The sequence below is a fragment of the Athene cunicularia genome (genome assembly GCF_003259725.1).
Source record: "Athene cunicularia isolate RWA chromosome 7 unlocalized genomic scaffold, athCun1 chr7_part1, whole genome shotgun sequence".
In the NCBI taxonomy this organism is placed as follows: Eukaryota; Metazoa; Chordata; class Aves; order Strigiformes; family Strigidae; genus Athene; species Athene cunicularia.
This window is the reverse complement of record NW_020799107.1, coordinates 5,103,907-5,126,003: the sequence shown is the minus strand read 5'-3', so window position 1 is coordinate 5,126,003 and position 22,097 is coordinate 5,103,907. Positions and strand designations below refer to the sequence as shown.

Here is a 22,097-nt window from a genome sequence, read left to right as displayed (position 1 = left end):
TACTGATTTGCATTGGAAAGTATTGACAGAATCATCTGATCTAGTACTGATAATGTTTATTCTATTTATTTTTCTGTCTTTTCCATCCATTCTTTTTTATAGCTACTATCGATGCAGATGGACAGGGATTTTGTCAAGGTGGATTTAGTATTGACTTTACAAAGGTATGTGATTCTTTCTTAATTGCTGGCAGTCAGTAGACAGATGCAAGTTAACAACATCCCTGATACAGAGCACATACAAGCACAGCTATTATGAAACTAAATGTAAACTACTGCACTCTGGTATTATAACGATGTTCCTCCCTATATCTTCACAGCAGCATGCTTTCACCTCCTTTAGGAATTATGTACATTCCTGAACAGATAATCCGGTTTTCCAGCCTCATGCCATAAACCTCTGCTGCAGCTAGTCCTCACATGAAATAAACTGTAGTAGTCAGGTTTTTTGAGACACTTATTTTGAAGGGACCAGTATATAGATAGTGTTACTTCTTGAAGGAAGAATAACATACTGCTAAAAGGAACTGGTAAACAATGTTGTTCTGAGTTACATTTTGTTTTTCTCATCAGCTAGCAGAAGTAGACTTTCTTTTTTTACCATCTGCCTTGTGTTTCTTCTACTTTTATGGTCTCCCTGCTTCTCATAGTTCTTTTTTTTTTTTTTTTTTTTTTTTTACAAATCTGAAAACTAACTATAATTTTTTTATATTGTACAGCTAAATTGTTTAGCATAGTGTGGACTTGTTGACACAATGTAAGTCCTGTTTGTGATGTGGCAATTTTTTTGCGTTTTTCACATCTTATGATTGGGTCATATCCCTTCACTCTTTGCCCGAGGACATTCTTGTTTTTCCTCCAGAGGAAACTGAAAAGTACAGTATAGATCTATTTTGCATGTGCCCCTCAGGTTTACTGTACAGACTCTAGCCCCGGTTAAAACTAACCTTGGGCTCTAATCCAAAACCTGAGATGAGTGAGCAAGCCTGGGTATAGCATATCTCCAGATCTCTGACCTAGATTTTTTGGAGTGGTGAATATGGGAGTTTTTAAGATTAAAACCTGAATAAGTGGCTTAATTATGCAGCAAAGCCTATGGCCCAATTCAGTGCTTATGGTGGAAATTCCCAGCACTGGGATAGCTAATGTGGTTAAAATTTCATAAAATAGTTTGTGGATTGCATGTGTACCAAGGAATACATAGTGGGAGAATTTCATCACAGCTTTTCTGAAATAAACTTTTCTAAAGATGTTACAGAAAGTGGCAGGGGCAGAAGATGAAACTAGTTTTGTGTACTGACATAAAAACATGTTACAGTTGCCTTGTAGCAGTCTTAAAGATTTTCCTAATTGTGTTTCTGTTGTCTTAGTTTTATGTGGGTAGAGGGGTCTATTATAATAAAAGCAGAATTCTGCCTAGAATTGTAAATGGGTGAAACAGAGAAACAAGTCACTGAAGGCATATTGGTTTTTGTCTTAGAATTTTACAAGATGAATTTTTAATTAATCATTCCTTCAAAAAATAAAACGTATTGGGTTAAGTGAAGCTACAGTGATAGACATGCATGGGATTACTTCCCATAAACACAGGACATGTTCTCTTGTCTTTAGATGTGCTTAATGTGTTTTTTTTCTTTTTCTTTCTTCCCCCCCCCCCCTCCAAGGGAGACAGAGTGCTACTTGGAGGACCTGGAAGTTTTTACTGGCAAGGTGAGATATATCATTTAAGTCACAGAGAAGTTAACCTCTTTGATTTATTCTCTTTATCCTCTTAATCATTTGTATCCACACTCCTCCAACCGCTGTCAGTCTCCATCAGTAAGAAAACTAACAGAAATAATTTTTCTTCATCCTTCAAAATATTTCCTGAATAATTAGGGCAACACAGATTAAAGCTAAAGTAATAATTGTATAGATGTGTCTTTTGTCTTTTAAATAACTCTGTGATTGTTTTAAAGGCATTGTCCCAGGGATGTGGAATTTGTTTCCACCAGCAGGATGAGTTTCCTTTAGGATATTTTGCTTGTTGTTTCAAAATCTACATGTTTTGTAATATGACACACATATGAAGCATGTATCTTCAGTGAGAAACGTTAAGAGACCTCTTGTTATTTTTCCTTCGATGGAAAAGATGTATTGCATTTGTTTATATTGATCTGTTTGTGCCATGGTGCATGTTACCTCTAACTGCGCTGCTTACGCAGAACATTACCTATATGTTTCGCTAATGTGGGCTTCAGTCAGTATTCAGTCAGCAGGATCATTCAGTGTTTAACTATAACTGTTCAAAAGATGATGCTGCTACAGTCAAGACATAGCTGACAAACTCTTGTGTAAATATGAATGTTTATGTAAGATTTTCTGTATCATGCCAACCTACGTATGGATTCCACAGCATGGGAGGCTTGTTTCCAGCCCCATGTTTTAAATTCTGACAAATGGAATAATTGAAACTAAACTGCAGATACAGTATGATATAGAATTATGATTGTGTATTCATTTTATTGGTTTCTGGAAAAAGGGACATATCATCTGCCAAAACCACCTGATTATCTTCTACCAAAAAAGAAAAAAAATCTCAGCTCTGAATAGAAGACAACAGTATACTTGTAAAACGTAGATTTTTCACCCCAAATTTTGATTCCACATTCTGAGATGCTGGAGGAGTATTTTTCCCTCTACTTCATGCATGTATGAATACGTATGTGAAGTAAGTGCTCTTCTGAAAGAAAATTTTTGTGATTCCAGATTTAAACTCGAAGAAAAGAATGTAATGAAGTCACCACCTAGTGGCTGGTGAAGTGTCAGGAGGCAGTGGCCATACGCTGTGCTCATCCTGTCAGCTTCTTGTCTGCCGTTTAAGCTTGTGTACTTAGACAAGGGGCGATGACTCAGTTCTGCAATACCGTAAGCATAAGCTTACTGTTACCTAACTGAGCAGTCCCATTTAAGTCCTGGCTTACATGTAGGAGCAGCTTCTATTTTCAGTGAGCTCTCTTGTGTGCTTTTGATTAAAGATGTGCATAAATCTCTGCTGAACTAGGATCCAAATTTTCACTTACATCCTTTTTAGTGCTGCTGCTATTGGCTGTTTTCTGGTTCATATTTCATAAGAGTTGTTGCTTTAGAAGCAAGCATTCTGTAAATGAGTCCTGTTGCTTACTGAATGAGTGCACACGTATTTTATTGGTGGTTTCAAACAGTTTTCTTTCTCTTTAGGCCAACTTATTTCTGATCGAGTGACGGAGATTGTGGCTAAATATGACTCCAAAGTCTACAGTACAAAGTATGATGACCAGTTAGCAACCAGACCTGCCAGTGCTGCTTTTGATGACAGCTACTTGGGTGCGTAGTTTGTAAAGAAAGAAAACCTAGCTTGCCTTGAAAAACTCCCTTGCGCTATTCATATTTAAGTCTAAGTCACGCTACTATTAATCCAATATTTGACAGAAAACTAAAGAGCTACATACCTGAAAATGCAGTAGTTTATATATGACAGAAGCTTAGTTATCTTGCCATAGGCTTGATTCAAAAAGCACCTGATGACAAAATAAATGGAAATATTTCTATGGATTTTTGTACTTTGTGATTCACTCTGAATTTGGGAATGGCTGAGGTATGATTTTTATGTGAGGAGTTTGTTACATACCTATTTTTTTAGAAGAGCAGCTGTTTCTAAATAGTCTACCAAAACTAAATAAAATGTGAAAGAATCATGTTTGGGAAGAAAAATAATGGAGAGAATCTTTTAGAGGAGTAGGAAGTCACCATTTAGATTCATATATGTCTAACTGACTTAAGGAAGAAGCAAAGATAGACCAAGACAGTTCCCAGGATGATAAATTCAAAATTTTTATCTTCAGATCTCAAATTCATGGATGCTGATGAATTTAAGTCTACTCATGTAGCTGTTAATAGTCTAAGCTACTTAGAAGCAATATTTGTTCCACTGCATTTTAAGATGAATCGAGAGAACTGCGCATAAAGACCTATGAAGAGTGTAAAGAGAGATGAAAGGTTTTTAAGTAATTTACTAATTTTGTGTGTTGAACAGGTTATTCTGTGGCTGTTGGAGACTTCAGTGGTGATGGCATAGAAGGTAAGACCCTTGCTTCAGTAAAAAAATCGTGTTAATAGGCTGGGCAAGTCTTTCACATAAATAGTGTAGAACAAACAATACAGTGCACAGGAAAATGTATAAGGCACTAGGAATGAGCTACTCAGATCAAGCAAATTCATTGTGCTTTGGGACCTGAATGTTACTTAGGTGTCTTGCTTTATATTTCAGACTTTGTATCAGGAGTCCCAAGAGCAGCAAGAACTCTGGGCATGGTAGGAAATTTGAAACATTAAACTTTACAATAAATAGAAAAGCTGAATATTGTTGGTACGCTGTAATGTGTGTTTCTTCATGTGCAGGTGTCTATTTACAATGGGAAGAACATGTCTTCCATGTACAACTTCACTGGAGAGCAGGTATGTAGCTTTATTCAGTGTTGTGGGTGGCCAGGAGGCTATTCTTGTAGATGACACGTTGAGACAGCATTTAGGGTATATATTCCATCTGTTATTAGCTTATGTGCCAAAGAATAATTTTATGAACTCTGTAGGAATTGTAAAAATAAATGTTCTGTGAGTTCCCATTTCGTAGTGCTACTTAGAAGAACAATCTTATTTGAATGAAGGAAATGCTGACTGTTTTGAGAATTGGGAAAGAGGGCTAGATCATGAAAGAGGAAGGTAACTAAAAGTTTGTTTTCTACAGAGTAAGGAAGAGAAAGGAAAATATAAGGAGACAAAAAATGTTGTGATATATATTATCATCTCCCTAATATCTCTTCATACATTTTGTATAAACTTGTTTGTGTGTTTATATCACTATAACTCACAAGTTCAGTTTGAATTTTGTTTTCCAGATGGCTGCCTATTTTGGGTATTCTGTGGCTGCCACAGATATCAATGGGGACAAGTAAGTGCCCTCTTCTCTCCACTGCCACCTAACTTGCTTCTGGAAAGAAAAAAAGAAGCTTTAATAAAAAGTCTTTCCTACAACATAGATTTCTGTCTGCATTACTGGATTAATGTGTATCTGTGCAACGCACTTTCTTGCTAGCGCTCAACACTTTTTTTTAACAATTGTCGATTTGTTTTTCTATTTATTAGCATAAATACCTATGTGTACATTCACATGTTTTAAATGCATTAAATTCTGCTTTATTTGTGCTTACTTTGTCAATAAATATTTGCCTTTGGTTGCAATTCAAAGATAGCTAACTTTCATCTTAATATTGACTTCAGTGCTGAGTTAGTCTTACTAACAGATACTTAAGAGAATGAAACTGAATTTTGATGCTGTTACTGAAGAACCTTATCTTGCTTTGGTCCAGTTATACAGATCTCTTTATTGGAGCCCCTCTTTTTATGGATCGAGGTTCTGATGGGAAACTTCAAGAGGTTGGCCAAGTTTCCATTTGCCTTCAACGACCTTCTGGAGGGTTTCAGATCACAAAGCTGAATGGTTTTGAAATATTTGCAAGATTCAGCAGTTCTATTGCACCTTTGGGGGATCTAGATCAGGATGGCTTCAATGGTAGGACATCATTTATTGATCGGTATTTTTTGTTCGTAGATGAAATCTAGACATCTCACTGAATGTGGATTCTGCGCACAAACATTAGGCAGTCTAACCATGACTGAATGTTGGACACTAAGGTCTAGACTCCTTTCGATGCTTGTATGCTACTCCCAAGAATGCTAACAGGAGTTACATGTATGCATCGAGCAGAGACTATACCATTTAAACTACAGCATGGATTATTTTAGCTTTGACACTGATCAGTTGATTACTTTCTAAGTGATAAGTACAGTAGAAACTTTGATGAAATATCTGACTCTACTATGACTTGTTAGAAGATCTCTGATACAATTTTCCTGTTTCCATTGCTTAAAGCCAATTTTCCTCTCCAGAAACATAATGATGACTGAAAACAAATTTTGTTTCAGAGAGCTGGTTAAAAATGTTCTGATAGAAGAGATTTTCCTGATAAAAGCCTAGATTTTTATTTTAAAATGGAAGAGCCTGGTGAAAATATCCCATAACAACTACAGTCAACTGTACCAAGAGCTGAGTGTCTTGAGCAAGTATTTGGATGAGAAGTCTGAGACTGATACAACTGAAGCCATGGACTCTGAAACCTGTTGCCAGTGCTTCTTGGTACTTTTCACATAGGAGGAGAGCAATGAAGCAGACAAGATTCTCATAGTTTTGGGATGGAGACTTCCTGGAATCCTAGGGAGAAAACTTTGTTTTGCAAGTCATACTCCAGTGTTTCCTAAAGAGTGGTAGGAACCCATATATAAGAAGGGTCGGAAGGATGATTCAGGAAATTACAGGCCTGTCAACTTGACTTCGGTGCCTGGGAAGCTGATGGAGCAGCTCATCCCGAGTACCATCACACAACATGTGCGGGACAACCAGATGATCAGGCCCAGCCAGCATGGGTTTATGAAAGGCAGCTCCTGCCTGACAAACCTCATCTCTTTCTACGACAGGGCGACCTGCTTATTGGGTGAGGGAAAGGCTGTGGATGTTGTTTACCTTGGCTTCAGTAAGGCCTTTGACACCGTTTCCCACAGTATTCTCCTGGCAAAAATGGCTGCTCGTGGCTTGGATGGGCACAAACTTCGCTGGGTAAAAAACTGGCTGGATGGCCGGGCCCAGAGAATTGCGGTGAAGTTGAGTTAAATCCAGTTGGCAGCTGGTCATGAGTGGTGTCCCCGAGGGCTTGTTTTTGGGACCACTCCTGTTTAACTAATCTTTATTGATGATCTAGACGAGGGGATCGAATGCACCCTCAGTCAGTTTGCAGATGACACCAAGTTGGGTGGGAGTGTTGATCTGCTCGAGGGTAGGGAGGCTCTGCAGAGAGACCTGGACAGGCTGGAGCCATGGGCTGAGCCCAACTGGGGGAGTTTCAATAAGGGCAAATGCCGGGGGCTGCCCTTGGGCCACAACAACCCCCAGCAGCGCTACAGGCTTGGGGAGGAGTGGCTGGAGAGCTGCCAGTCAGAGAGGGACCTGGGGGTGTTGATTGACAGCCGGCTGAACAGGAGCCAGCAGTGTGTCCAGGTGGCCAAGAAGGCCAATGGCATCCCGGCTTGTGTCAGCAATAGCGTGGCCAGCAGGGACAGGTAAGGGATCTCACCCCTGTACTCGGCACTGGTGAGGCCGCCCCTCGATGACTGGGTTCAGTTTTGGGCCCCTCCCTACAAAAAGGACATTGAATGACTCGAGCGTGTCCAGAGAAGGGCAACGGAGCTGGTGCAGGGTCTGGAGCACAGGTCGTACGGGGAGCGGCTGAGGGAACTGGGGGTGTTTAGTCTGGAGAAGAGGAGGCTGAGGGGAGACGTCATCACCCTCTACAGCTCCCTGAAAGAAGGGTGCAGAGAGCTGGGGATGAGTCTCTTTAGCCTAGTAGAAAGCAATAGGACAAGAGGTAATGGCCTCAAGTTGCACCAGGGAAAGTTTAGACTAGATACTAGGAAGTATTTCTTTACAGAATGGGCTGTTAGGCGTTGGAATGGGCTGCCCAGGGAGGTGGTGGAGTCCCCATCCCTGGAGGTGTTTAAGAGTCGGGTCAACATAGCACTGAGGGATCTGGTGTAGTTGGGAACTGTCAATGTTAGGTTAACGGTTGGACTGGATGATCTTCAAGGTCTTTTCCAACATAGATAATTCCGTGATTCTGTGAATTTGACTTTGCAAAAAATGCTCATTTTTGGTTTTTCCATTCTGCTTGGCAAGCAAAGGATTTTCTGAAAGATCTAAAGTTAAAATCAGCTAATATTTCAATTCCCATGTAGCTCCAGTTTATTTTTGAAATGAAATCTTAGAATCATAGAATAGTTTGGGTTGGAAGGAACCTTTTTAGCTGCTAATAGTATATAGATCTAGTGAGAAGATGCAGTATCGCTGCAACTGTTTTAGAAGACATTGGAAAGGTTACAGCTGATAGCCAAAAATCTGGTCAATACATGAGATTATCCAAAAAATACTTTGATTCTATGATATTTCAATCTGAAATATGCCGCATGTGAGAAAATCATAGCAGAAGCTGCCTATTTTTAATTACCTTGCCATTATTTAGTCTGATTTTTTTGTCTTTTCCTGCTCTGTTTCATTTTGGGAGTGTTAATTAAAATGCTTTCCATCACAGTATGGTGTAAGATTGGAATTTGTACCGTTTTCATAAAGTTTGTTAAAACAAGTCAAAAATATAAAATGGTAAACCTTTGAGTCCTTGATCTTGTCATGAAACTTTCTCAAATTTAATGAAAGAGGAAGGAGCCATGTAATTGCTCTGTATAGTGTTTCATGTTTGGTCTTTGAACTGACTGTGGAAATGTTGAAATTAGCTCACGTGTCTGAAGCTGTCCTTAAAGATAGCCCAATTAGCATTTTGTTTATTACTGTTTATTATCATTGACAATGAGTACTCTCAAATAAATTAAGCTTTAAGAGATAGCATAATTGCACTAACTGAAAGTTCTCCATATAACATTTTGCCAAGCCATGATCAGGTTAGACTGGAATTTGATATTTACCATTGTTTTAGGCTGATTTAAATTTTTGAGAATTTATAAAGTGCCACACCCTTTGGAGGAACATGAGTGTGTTAATGAAATGCGCAGATAGCCTCACTGAGTTTTGTCATTTGGTGCCAACAGTGACTAACTCTGGGTGTTTTATACTCTCAAAAGCATCTCAAATCCATATGATTTGGCTTTAAGTCAGTTACTGAAGCGCAGACGTGTTTGCAGAACTATTCCTTTCCCTCCTCCCCCCCCCACAAGTCTATGATGTATGTTCTTGTTAAACATTTATACTTTCCAGAAAAACCAGCATCCAATGAAAAGAAAAAAATGTTGTTGATGAGCATTTTAAAGGCCAGTTGCATTTTTCTCCCTACTGACACACATTGAAACTGTAATATCAGAAACTATTGATTGATACAAGCACAAATGTGTTCTCCTAGTCTGTGCCTGGAGATGTTGACAATTGTTCATTTGGTTTACAGATATTGCAGTTGCTGCACCATATGGTGGAGAGGACAAGAGAGGACTTGTCTACATCTACAATGGAAGAGCAAATGGTTTGAATGCAGTCCCATCTCAAATTCTTGAAGGGCAGTGGGCCGCTCGCACCATGCCACCCAGTTTTGGGTACTCACTGAAAGGAGCCACAGATGTGGACAAAAATGGATATCCAGGTCCTTTGCTCTAAATGTCACTTTAGAATAACTTAATGGTACCCCCTCCTCTGACTAACAGCATATATTGAAAAAATAAATTGGAATGTGTAATATTTCTCATTTCTTTCTAGACTTGATTGTTGGAGCCTTTGGTGTTGACACAGCTGTTCTGTATAGGTAAGTATCCCTCTATGCTTTTTCACAAGTGCCAGCAGAATGAAAGCTCAGCAGCATTCTTGAGTTACAAAAGAAAGCAGGATCAGGGAAGTCTAAAATTCTGTCACTCCACCTTCCAAACTGCTGGAGTTAAAAAAAGTTATATGGGTGTTTTCACTGAGTAAATCTAGTCTGCTATCTATTATTTATCCTTCTCAAAAATTTATAGTTGAGAAAATATAAATAAGTTGTCTTAAATGCTGAGTGACAGTTTTCTAGATTCTGACATACACAGTGTGCTGCTAGCTATTACACTGCAATCCTGATATTCTCATGCAAACTTGCTCATTTTAGGGAAAATACCTTATTTATCTGTGCTAGAAATAGATGACACTTCCTCTTAACACAACTGTCCATGTCCTCTGACTGATGGCAATGAAGGGGCACAGAGAAACTTCCTGCTTTTCCTTAATCTACTCCGTGATTATTTGTTATTCTTGCAGTTTCACTAAATATTGTGTAAGTGTCTATATGTATATTTCACAATTTTATGGGGAGGGGATTGTCTAACATGCTGTTGAATGCTGTTCAAGAGGATGCTTTCTTTGCAGGGCTAGACCAGTTATTAGAGTAAATGCTGCCCTGGAAGTTAATCCAACCATTCTAAATCCAGAAAACAAAGCCTGTTCACTGTCAGATGTAAAAGTTTCTTGGTAAGCAGAGTATCTTGGTTTTCCTTTGAGGGGAGGGCCTTTTTTTGGTTTTTATTTTCATAAGGATTCAGGAAGTCTAGTCAACGAATTAAAAAAAGGCAGTCAAACACAGATTTCTCTGAAAGAACAGACAATAAAAAATAAGAACTCTTGAACAGTGGAAGGACCAGCATTATCTTCAGTACACACTAGACTGACTCCGAGATTACATCCTACATGCAGAGATTGACAGTTGCCTATTGAGCAGAGTAGATCATAGCTTTTCCATTGGTTTTACCCATTAACTTACTTTTTAGGTGGGCTTTTGGAAAACACTTGGGAAATTATCTGCTCTGTAAACTGGTTTTGGTTCTTGTTCCGGGACTATTATCCAAACCCACTGTTCCTTTCTAGAGCTAACTTCCTTTTCAGTTCAGTAACCCAGTTCCTTCTAGTTTTAAAAATAAATAAGCCATATTTGATTTCAGGAAACAACACTCTGATTTGCAGGTGACTGTTCCTAAATGAATCAAGGCTCCAAAGCCTTGCATTGTTGTCTACTTATTAATAGGTTATAGTTTTTCTTCCACCAGTAGAAAATAGCTGTTGGGAGTGAGTGAGTCTCAAAAAAGAATACCCTTGAACTAAGAAAAACAGTAGAGAATTTCAGAAGAAAATGAGTGATAGTATGTGAAATTAATATTTTATTTTCCTTCAAAACAGCTTCAAAGTAAAGTTCTGCTTAAAAGCGGATGGCAAAGGAAAGCTTCCTGATACACTCAGTAAGTTCTGCTAGTTTAAAAACTTTAGTCTTATGTGGTTTGCAGGCATAAGCACTGGTTATTGTCCTTCATTATTGAAACAGCTGGTTACCCTTCACAACACAATCCTACCAGCTCAGTAACCATATACATCTATCTGACTGTCTTCTACAGTTTTTTTTGCTGAAGTTGTGTTGATGTCAGTGGGATTGAGCATACTTGGGACTTTAAGCAAATGTTTAACCACTTGGTAGAACTAGTCTTGGAAAGTCCTTTGTATTTTACAGAATTGAGATCTACTCTTGTTGAGGGGAGTTTTAAACAAGAATGTTCAAGTATGTGCATTGTTAAACCTGAAAAATACAGACAAGCCACAAGGGACTTTTCACCTTTCTGTTGAAATCATGATTGATATTACTGATTTTTTTAATCAGATTCTCTGGATCAGAATCAGGAAGAGATTGTTTCAAACATGTTTCTAAGTTGTGTCTAAGACATTTTGTGGTGTGGCAGACAACCTGCTACAATCAGGTTTTGTTTACTGATTATAAAAGCTTTTCCTTATTTTCTGTATGGCACGTATAGAGGTGGTATGATCTGGGAAGATTCATATCAATATCTGTTATATCAAATATTTGAAGTAATTAGATTAGCAATGCAGTTAAATATATGCAAGATTGCTTTAACATTTTTGGGGAGAAAAAAATCTAACTTTTGTTCTTGCAGTTCTTTAGCAATTATTACAAATGTATCAGTGTTCTTATATATTTCCAATTTTTAAGGGAAAAAGCGGAGTCCAATTTAGGACAACAGCAGTGCTTGTTAGTTAATGTTTTGAGAACTAATGTAGTCACAGTTTTTATATGGAAATTTAAAAAGTTCCAAGTACTAGGTTTTCATTGTAGCTGAAATCAATGTTCAGCTCCATTTCTGATGAGAATCTGCACTGTGTTTAATTGAATGAAATATCCCTAACCTAAATGCTTTGAATTGGACAGATTTCCAAGTGGAGCTGCTGTTGGATAAACTTAAGCAGAAAGGAGCTATAAGGAGGGCTCTCTTTCTCCACAGCAAACAGCCTAGCCACTCTAAGAACATGACTATTACAAAGGGGGGCAAAATGAATTGTGAAGAACTTGATGCCTTTTTGAGGGTAAGTAGCCATTTACCTTTTAGGCAGGTAGTTTTTGGTGTGTTGTATGTTACAAGTTCCTTGTGTTAGGTAATGTGTGAGCCAACACAGGCAGGACGCAGGAACAACTACAAAATCACGGATGAAATGCAAAGAGTAAATTTATTCTTGTTACCTTGTGACCTGGGAGATCTCCGCAGTAGCACCCAGGGAGAGGCATGCAAGCAGGGATGCCAACATCATGGAGCTTGGTCCTTGCTAGCCAGAAAGAGGAGAAGAAAGAAGAGATCTCGACCCTGCTGCTTTTGCCTGTTTATATCAGGGATTTTTGCAGGTGTAGATTTCCACAGTGCTTTGCTCTTTACCACAGCAGGGCAGGAATCTCAAGGATGTTCCATAAGGTGCTTTTGAGTCTCTCACAGGCCTGTCTTACCTAAACACAGACATTCTACCATCAAGACCACAAACCTAAACAAAAATTAGTATGATGTATGTGTTTTTTGACACCCCAGCTGCAAGTCACTTGAGCATGTTTAACAATCCTTGTCAATTTTCTGTTGTATTCCTGCAGATGTTTTAGAAAAAAAAATGCTAGAGAAACCATGCCTAATGGATAGACGTAAAATTACTGAAACTATATGTGCCTCCTGGTGTATCACTAATGCCAGAGGATTAATAGTGGATATTATTATGACTACGGTCCTGGTCACTAAATGGACTGGAAATTCAATTCTGAACTTTGTTATGGACTTCTTAGACAAGTCATCTAGGCACAAAATTAGTTACAATTTCCAAGGAACATGAAAGTCAATAAGTGGAGGTTGCATTTCTCCTTTGGAGGTAAATGAATAAATAAAAATATGAGTGTATAACTAAAAAGCAGAGTACAGCAAATAACAGAGGAGACAGAGAAGGTTGAAATATTAAGTTTACTTTTTCTCAGTCTTTTTTTTTATAGTCCTCACAAGTGTGGACAGGTGCTAACAATTAAAAAGTGTAATCCAGTAGAAGAAACACTGACTGTGTAAGTTAGATGCAGCTCAGATTTATATCTGAGTACTTATAAATCAAACATTAAAAATACTTACCTCTCAAAAAAACCCCACAATAAAAATAATTAAGTAATCATTATGGATTCATGGGGGATAGGTAGTATGTTTCTTTGACTGGCCTTTTGAGTGGAAATAGACATCCCAGATCTCAGTGTCAATAAAGCTTTAACACTTCCACCTGATGTTCGCATAAAGAATTAACACATGATCTAGACGAAATTACCTTAAATGTCATGCAAACCCTGTTGAAAACAGTAAGTTTCTGCCCACAGAAGAGAGCTTCTGAAGTAAGAGAGCTTCTGAAGATCTTGCAATGAGCTGTTCTAGATTCAATAATTTTCATTGTGTTTCATTATATTTCACTAATAAAATCTGTGGCTAACATCAAGCTAAGACATGGTTTGTAAGTTCTCTGAAAAGCAGGATCAGCATTTGATAAACAGAATGATTTGGAATGAACAATATGAAAGTCAGCAACTCTTAAGTGCAAAGTAATAATTTTAGGAAGGAGGAATCACAAGTCCAAAGATTAGTATGTTTGAGGGAACTTAGAAGCATACTGAATTTTGTTTGACAGGAAAGAGCGGCATCGTATAGCCCTTTAGGCTTCTTGCTGTTATAGTTCTATGACTTAATACTTCTGTATGCTCTGGTTTTCCATTTGTTAAACAGGCATTTTACTACTTAAATTGACCATCTTCAAAGCTTACACAGCAGATGTTCTGACAAGAGATTTTCTAGTTTAGAAAATGCACAGAAGTTTTAATGTTGTTTTGGCTTCCTCATTCCTACTACAACATGAACAATAAATAAAAATACTACTCAGTATTGCTCTTGGGATGGCTACTTGTTGCCTATAGAGACTTTTAAAGGGTATTTTTGTTGTTTTAATTACAATTCAAATCTTTGGTTTCCCCAGGATGAATCAGAATTTAGGGACAAACTAACTCCCATTACAATTTTTATGGAATATCGTCTGGATTACAGAACAGCTGCAGATGCAACAGGATTGCACCCTATCCTCAACCAGTTCACTCCTGCTAATATGAGCAGACAGGTATACTTACATAATCTATGATGAGAGAACCCAGAACATATTTTCAGCTTTCAGTACTTAGTAATTATGTTCACTTTAGGACTTCTGAAAAATTAAGATACCAAAATATACACCTAGGATTTAGCCTTTGAATTATGGAAATATTAATGGGTTTTGTATGTATGTCTTTTTTCCTTCTCTCTGTGTCAAATTTCTTTTTTGACATGTTATTCCTTAGTGCTGGACTTCCTTTTTATGCATACTAATTAATAGTTTTCTGGAAAAAAGCAGTTAGGGTAGTATTGAAGGTATTAATCTTGAAGGGTTGTAATGTTTCATCCATTGCTCATACTATGCTGCTCTGTATATTCTTTTTATCCCTGTAGTTCTCTTAAGGTAATAAACATAGTTCTTGTATTTCTGCCCTTTACAAATATTTAAACTTCTTTGCAAAAAGGGTAGTGGGAATGCAAGTCAAGATGAACAGATAATTCGAAGTCTGGAAAGACAATTAAGGTGTGTAGACATCAGTCCTAGAATTACAGTGTGTCAGGATGAGGCACAGTGCCCCCTATACCTAAAAGCTCATTTGATCTCTTCTGAGAGTAATGAGGTGAAAATATCTCATAACCAGCTATTTAGAAATTTTTTTTTAATTTGGTGGTGAAACAGTATTATTGGAAATGTATGTTAGAACACATACAGGAATTATTACAACACTATCCATTTCATTTTTGTGCAGGCACATATTCTGCTGGATTGTGGTGATGATAATATTTGCAAACCAAAGCTGGAGGTTTCTGTAGAAAGGTAAATACATTGGGAAAATAATGCAGGGAAAACTAACTTCCCTACTTGAATTCTAAACTTGAAGAGCTTGTAATACTTTTTCTTAAAAGGATGTATGGAAATAAGTAGGACTCCTCAGTGTATACAATCTAAACTGATACTTATTTGTTTTAAGGAAAATCCGTTCTCTGCTTTGTAACCTAATGTCTTTAGCATGTAATACAGGGAGAGCACACATTCTCACCCCCACCCCAGCCCCCACTGTAAGTACACAGTATTTATTTGTATATTTGCAAAGATGGACATGCATAGCAAGCATAACCCAGTGTTAGCTGCAATTGTACCACTGTTCTGTTATTTTATACTAGACAGACACTTGAAGACATGAACAGGCATGATTTTATCCAGGTGGAGTAGGACTGTGTTGTCACACATACGAAAAAAATATTGATATTAGTAATATCTTTTATTAAACCTGGGAAAAAGAAACAAGTTTTAACTAAGTTTTGTGAGTCTGGGCTTTTTATGCTTTCTATGCCTGAAAGCCATTCTTAGTGTATTATCTCTACTTACAACTGTCAGCTGTTTTGGTTGGGGTTTTTTTATGCCCTTAGTGCAGAGCTATAGCATATGCCCAGGCATGTAAGTAGTACAGTTCACAAGCATACCAATTTGTGCAAATGCTTTAGAAACATTAAACATCGGTGCAGGTACAGTTAGGTTTCCTTGTAGTTGGTGAAATGAAAATACCTTGTTTAGAAAGATACTATTTTTGTATCTGAAACAAATGTATTACAGAGGTCTTAGCTGTATTCTGTAACTTAGCCTTTCATCAGTTTTTTTTTATAAATGGGTGGTTGTGCCTCTGCTAAGTAGGCATGTAATTCAAAATGTACACAGTGATTTAGCTGCTCATAATTGTTTGTCCTTTGTTAAAAAAAGTGTTGGTGGTTTTGTGGTTTATTTTAAATTTAATAAAAAAGATTCTTACCAAACAGCATGTAATATTTGCTCCATTTTTGTAATTATAGACATGTTTTTGTTTTAAACGTAGTGCAGACTTCTGATACTCCCGAAGAATGTGTACTGCCTCCAGATTTCTCTACTGTCTGTGCAATTTCAGAATGTCTTTTGTTTCTATAAGTTCAACCAGTTCAATACACTTTGAAAGCTGAATGCAGAGCTCATTTTTACACTTGTGTTTTGTAGTGATCAGAAGCAGATCTATATTGGTGATGACAATCCCTTGACACTAATTGTCAATGCGCAGAATCAAGGGGAAGGAGCCTACGAAGCAGAACTCTTTGTCATCGTTCCGCCCGAAGCAGATTTCATCGGTGTTGTTCGTAACAACGAGGTAAAATTCCAATTATTTTTCTTCTTTAAGTAGTCGTATTTCAGGTGCTGCTTTGGAAGTCTGTGGGGGAGGGTCTGTCACTGGTGGGTTTTATGCTTCAATCTGAAAGTAAAGCACCAAAAAAATAAGGTTCTTCCAAGCCCCAAGGCTATATAACAGCTGGCTGGATGGCTTCAATTCAAGAGCCTACTGCTATCAACAAAGGAGAATCATCTGTGTGATTGACACAGAGTTTATCTGCTACAAGTCTTTATTTGAACAGTACCCTTGTTAATTTATTTAAATTTTGATTTAGCATGTCATGTGCTAGGTAAAGAGCTGGGCACCTGTGAGGCAAAAAGTGATGTTGGGTATTGCTAGTCTCCTCCACCTAAGTATGTAGAAAGTCTTGGGTGTCATTTATCCTGACTACACAGAATATTAAAGCTTATTCCCTGACTTTCCTTTTATAGCCCATTATACCTATATATAAGTAATATACTTTCTCATTTGCTTCATCTTTGTTTTTACTGACTGTAAGCTATGATCAGTCAACGTGTCTGTAAAGTTGCAGAATGTTAAGCGGGGAAATTATTTTCCCCCTGTATCAAAAGATTCCAACTTTGATACCATATCCTTCCTATATGTTGGACGATGCCTTGGTTTGGTTCTCCATTTTGCCTGCTACTCTAGAGCTTTGTGATCTGGCTTTATCCAAAATCTGATATCTCCTCTAAAACCTCTTTTTGAGTAAGTTAGTAAGTATTCATGTTATTTTGCCTTCCAATCTATTTTTCTATGGAGAATTTACCTGATTGTCAAAGTTTCTTTATGTAGGTTTTAACGAATCACGTGAAGAAATGCTTTAGGTCACAAAAATCATCAATGCTACCCAATATAAGTGTGTTGAATTTATCTTTTTATAACCTTGAAAAGAGCTTCCATGTCATATCAAAAATATTTGTCTCCATGGAGACTTTCATAATCAAGATTTTATTTAATTTTAGTGCTTGACTGTGTTAGGACTGAGCAATTATGTTAAAATTAAGACAGTGTATCTAGAACTTTTCTCCAGGCTTTCATACAGGTGTCCAGATGTAAGGAGTGACATTCCTTAATATTTCTTTCTCGTTTAATGCAGGCTTTAGCAAGACTGTCATGTGCATTTAAAACAGAGAATCAAACTCGCATGGTAGTTTGTGACCTGGGAAATCCCATGAAAGCAGGAACTAAGGTAAGGTTTGGTCAAACAGGTGTCCAGTAGCTCAAACTGGAGTCCATTTTTCTTAATTGCAGTAGTGTTTGGGCAGGATGTTTACACATAGGATTAAATTTAGCTGACATTTAGATGCCCACATGTTTAATTAGTTCAGTGGTAATTGGTTTCAACTTTATAGGTAAATTAAAGGCTGAAAGAAGTGTTCATGAGTTTTATGATGCAACTCAAGAGAAGTAGTTCATTAAACAGTGGAATTAAAGTACTCTGGTCCCTCGTGAGTTTGTCTTTAGATTGATACATATTTTTTAGCATATAATAAAGAGCTAGTCTGTAACACACCTTTCTCTTAGTGGAAATCTAATAGTGCTTCTCTCTTCTGCCTAGTTTTGTGAAGTTTGAGCAGAGTTTGGTCTAGTTGAGACCTTTGCCCTTTCACCAAATGTAGCTGAAATTGGAGGAATTTAAAAAAATACTATTAGTGGGGCCTGGCAGATATTAAGATGATATGACCTAATGTCTTTTTTTTTTTTTTGAGGAAAAAAAGTTAAATCAGTCGTAATTGTGAACTTTGGTGCTTTTCCTTCAAGAGACACTTTGTATGGATGAATAAATGCTATTTCTCAAGGCTTTCAAAGTACGAACTGTACTTTCAAAGCTGAACTGTACAGATGTTGCAGCAACTATCATGCACTGGCTTAGAACAAACCTTGGGAACTGAATTTAGAATCATTGTGTGCACTGTTCTTTAGGCTACAGTACTTTTTACAACATGTAGGGAGGCTCAGTTATGTGTAAAAATGGCTGAAACAAGGGAGGTTAGCATAATGTAAACCTTACATTTCCATTTTGTGGCAGTGATGCATTGGCTGAAATCTACAGAGAGCACGGTATGTTTATAGTCCCGATGAACTGGACAATTTTTATTTGCCAGTTTTTGGTGTATGTTCTCTTATGACCATGAGCCTCAAGCAATTTTGTTGTTGTAGTATGATAGTATAAAGAAGCTTTTGTTGTATATTTTATTGTGCTTCCACTGAACCACAGTAATTTTTTTTCTGAAGCTATTGGCTGGCCTGCGTTTCAGCGTGCACCAGCAGTCTGAAATGGATACCTCTGTGAAGTTTGACTTGCAAATCCGAAGGTACGGAGATCTATGAGTGTGTACCTCACCTGGTAGAGAAGATGCTAAATAAACAGGCTGTAAACTACACAGTTTCAGTCTGGACTAATTCTCTGGTCTTCGCCTTGTAATTATTTTTAAAAACCCACATCTTTTTAATTAATTACATTTTCTAAAATAGAGGAAAAAATAGAAGAAAACAAAGCTTTCTGTTTGAATGGAGTTTCTTTTGCTTACAGCTTTTAGACTGGTCATACCACGAGTGAAATACTAATAATGGGGAACAAAACTATTTAAAGTGTTTCAAGAAACACCTGCATACTGTTGTGATCTCCTGATACTTGTGCAATGCCACAGAATGACTTGTGTCTTTGAGTTTCTAGCCCTGTTTTAAAACTGATGTTTGAACTTTTAATTCCTTCTGTTGTAAAGCCAGAATTTCAAATTTTATGTATTTTGAGGATGAGAGATAGAAGTCTTTCAGAAAAGTCAATGCATGTGATGGTCTGAGCAGAAGCAGCATGCAGTGTTCCATTTTAAGTGTTTTACAGTAGCCAGCATAAGAGTCTAAAAATGAAATGGAACAAAACAGTAGTGTTCCTGTCAATTATAAGATGAGCATGGCACTTTCATATAAATATGATATATAAATTTGAATTTATACCTACTGGAGATATTATTTAAAATTTGAGATGTGATCAATAGGAATCTCTCTACCCAATACAGTTTTATGTTGCTTAATGGACAGTGCAAATAAAGCTGCTTTTTCTTCCCCATGGTGGACCAAAAGATATTTTTCCATTTAAGGACTTCATTTTTCTTTAATATAGTGAATAAATTATTCTCATCCACAAATGCTTATCTCATCTACAAGAGTTAAGTAAGTTTAAACCTGCCATTCTATTTTAATGATATAGGGGTTTGCCATAGTGATCAAAGGCCTAGGCAGCATTAAATATCTCTTTGATCTCACATGGCTGGCTGTTCAATTTTTTTCTCTCCTCTCCATCAGCTAGTAAACTGTGCCAGTGGCATGTGACTCCGTTTCTTTTTAAAGGAAGTGCAGGATCTTCTCTGGGGTGTCTGTCGTCTTCCTTGGGCTGACAGCGGCCAGTCAGTAACCAGCTTTCACTGGGAGAAAAATCAGTCAGTGATATTTGTTAAGTCGTGCTCTTCTGATGGAAGAGAAAGGACATTTCTGTAACATTTTATGGCTTTTATGGAAGGACTTCTGAATGCAAGATCAGTGATGCAATCGAGCATGGTACTCGCAGTTCATAGTGCTAGGCATTATCAAGGTATTATCTTGAAGAGGTTTTAAAGATCACATTAGTTGTCTTAAACTCACAAAGCTAGATTTCTGAAGCTGACACGATTCCTAGCAGAATGACTCTAGTCTCTGGAATTTACAGGTCTGGAAGAACACACTGTTGAATGTCTTTTTTGATTACAGCAGCACTGAGGAGTTGTTAGAGGATTTAAGAAGAACTTTCTAAAGGAAATTGTTTGGTTAGATAGACAGAATAATCACATGTGTCTAAGGAGACCAGGATTCTGTTCCTGGCTCCACTCTGAGGGCGATAGGAGTGTTCTCTATTTCTTTTTCTCCATATACAAAGGAAGTCCAAATAAATTTTATCTATGAAAGACTCTATATGCATTAATATCTATCATCTCTTGGTGTATCTGAAGTATAGAAATCAGATACTAACTGTATTCACTTACTGGTTTAAGCACTGAAGAGGGGTAGTAGTCCTAGCATACTTTTCTGCCCTGGGACTAGTTAGAGGCCAACAAGTCCCTGAGCAAAACAGATGCCCTAAAGTGGAACTTAAGGTCTTGCTAGCTGTATAGTTGGTGATAACCCACAGTACTGGCATTTGAGTTTTTTTATATGTGGCAGCTAAGGAACAGAGGCAGCATTAGATTTGTGTCCTTTATTGACTTCTCCCTGCTGAGGGACCTCCAAACTGCACTGGGGGTGGGACTGTCATGCGTTTTAGTGAGAACTTGCTGGAATCTGCTCCTTGGTTTTTAGTAAATGTGCTTTCCTACAGTGGCTCGAGAATAATTTTGTGATGTTATATACAATTATGTTAAAGTTGGGTTGTTTTTAATACTTTGCTTATTTCATGTAAGAAATTAACTTTTATTTTCTCTGCAGTTCCAACCTGTATGACAATCTAAGTCCAGTAGCATTCTATCAGGCTGACCTTGCTATTTTAGCAGCTGTTGAAATTAGAGGGTAAGCACTGATACTATTTTGATAAACATCTTTCTTAAATGAGATTTGTATGTTTGCATCTTCATATTCAATGAACTTTTTCAGGTCTGCGTAAGTTTTCAGGAAGCCTTGGGGAATTTTTAATCATAAAGAAAATACGGTTCTCTCTAGCCACCCTTTGGACTTTCGGATTTTAAATAATTCCAAATAGTTACAAAATTAATTCCAAAATGGAATATTGTACCTCTATTACTAGAGGTGTTTTTAGAAGAAGAAAAAAAGAGCCTCTCATTTTTGCAGTTGCACACGTTTCTCCAGCTCACTTTCCTCCTCCACAAACCGACTGTATTTTTACCCAAAAACCTTTGATGCATTTTCTAAAAGTGAAAATCCTATTGAAGATAAATTTGCAGTGCCTTCACCTTCTTCAGTCTTAAGCATAGTATTAATATTGTAGTGTCTCCATTACCTCCATTACTCTGCTTATCAGAAATCTATACTTCACACATAGAAGTTATACAGTCCTCTTGCTTAGCCAGTTAACTCAGATTCCCAACTCATAATTCTTTAAAATTTCCACTACATTGATTATTGTGATCTAACTTTGTTAATATCTGAGACATGCAGGGATGACACAGCTGAAAAGCATTATTGCTAGCTTTGAGGTTTTCAGTGCATGCTGAATTATTCTTATGACTGTGCTGATTATTCTCAACATCATCAATATTTCTCATTATCAAAGTATTTCACACTCTGTATTTTTGGATGACATGTATGTATCTTGACTGTATTAATAGTTTACTAGATACTGTAGGATGAATCCGAAGTTTAGGAGAGGAAAAAAATGTTTCTAAATACAAAGTTCATCTTTTCATGTAGAGAAGAAAACTGAACATTTAGTATACAAGCCACTCAAAATCTGTTCTTTCTGGTTTTATATACAGTGGATGAAAAACTGGAGGTTGTATTTTAAGCGTGTTGATTTTTTTTTTTAATGTTCTAGAGAATTACATTTATCATTTCAAACTTTAAAATAACGACTTGTTTGCTCTGCTGTTTAGTGTGTCATCTCCTGATCACATATTCCTTCCTATTGCAAACTGGCAGCCAAAGGATAATCCTGAAACAGAAGATGATATTGGGCCTCTAGTTCAACATATCTATGAGGTATGCAATTACTGCTAATTTCAATTACATAGTTCTGTGATAAATGAAAAGAAATTTTTTGGTGTAGCTTTCTCTGGAGTAAATGATAAATTTTTTTCTTCATTTTGTACTTTCATGGAAATAAAGATTTATTTGTTTGGGTTTTTTTTTAATGCTGAGTCAA

The 22,097-nt window shown here is 37.2% G+C and overlaps 1 protein-coding gene across 1 annotated transcript in view; it reads left to right on the top strand.

Annotated features, from left to right (window-relative positions):
• Positions 1-22,097, top strand: part of ITGAV (integrin subunit alpha V) — a 47,631-nt gene that overhangs the window by 15,947 nt on the left and 9,587 nt on the right. The window contains exons 6-25 of the mRNA XM_026852401.1: positions 103-164; positions 1,664-1,709; positions 3,219-3,344; positions 4,054-4,098; positions 4,288-4,331; positions 4,419-4,475; positions 4,916-4,968; positions 5,387-5,589; positions 9,077-9,268; positions 9,382-9,427; positions 10,018-10,119; positions 10,822-10,880; positions 11,858-12,012; positions 13,963-14,100; positions 14,822-14,889; positions 16,078-16,225; positions 17,346-17,438; positions 18,485-18,564; positions 20,708-20,788; positions 21,829-21,934. Coding sequence (XP_026708202.1) covers positions 103-164; positions 1,664-1,709; positions 3,219-3,344; positions 4,054-4,098; positions 4,288-4,331; positions 4,419-4,475; positions 4,916-4,968; positions 5,387-5,589; positions 9,077-9,268; positions 9,382-9,427; positions 10,018-10,119; positions 10,822-10,880; positions 11,858-12,012; positions 13,963-14,100; positions 14,822-14,889; positions 16,078-16,225; positions 17,346-17,438; positions 18,485-18,564; positions 20,708-20,788; positions 21,829-21,934 — 1,904 coding nt within the window. The remainder of the gene's footprint in view (positions 1-102; positions 165-1,663; positions 1,710-3,218; positions 3,345-4,053; positions 4,099-4,287; positions 4,332-4,418; positions 4,476-4,915; positions 4,969-5,386; positions 5,590-9,076; positions 9,269-9,381; positions 9,428-10,017; positions 10,120-10,821; positions 10,881-11,857; positions 12,013-13,962; positions 14,101-14,821; positions 14,890-16,077; positions 16,226-17,345; positions 17,439-18,484; positions 18,565-20,707; positions 20,789-21,828; positions 21,935-22,097) is intronic.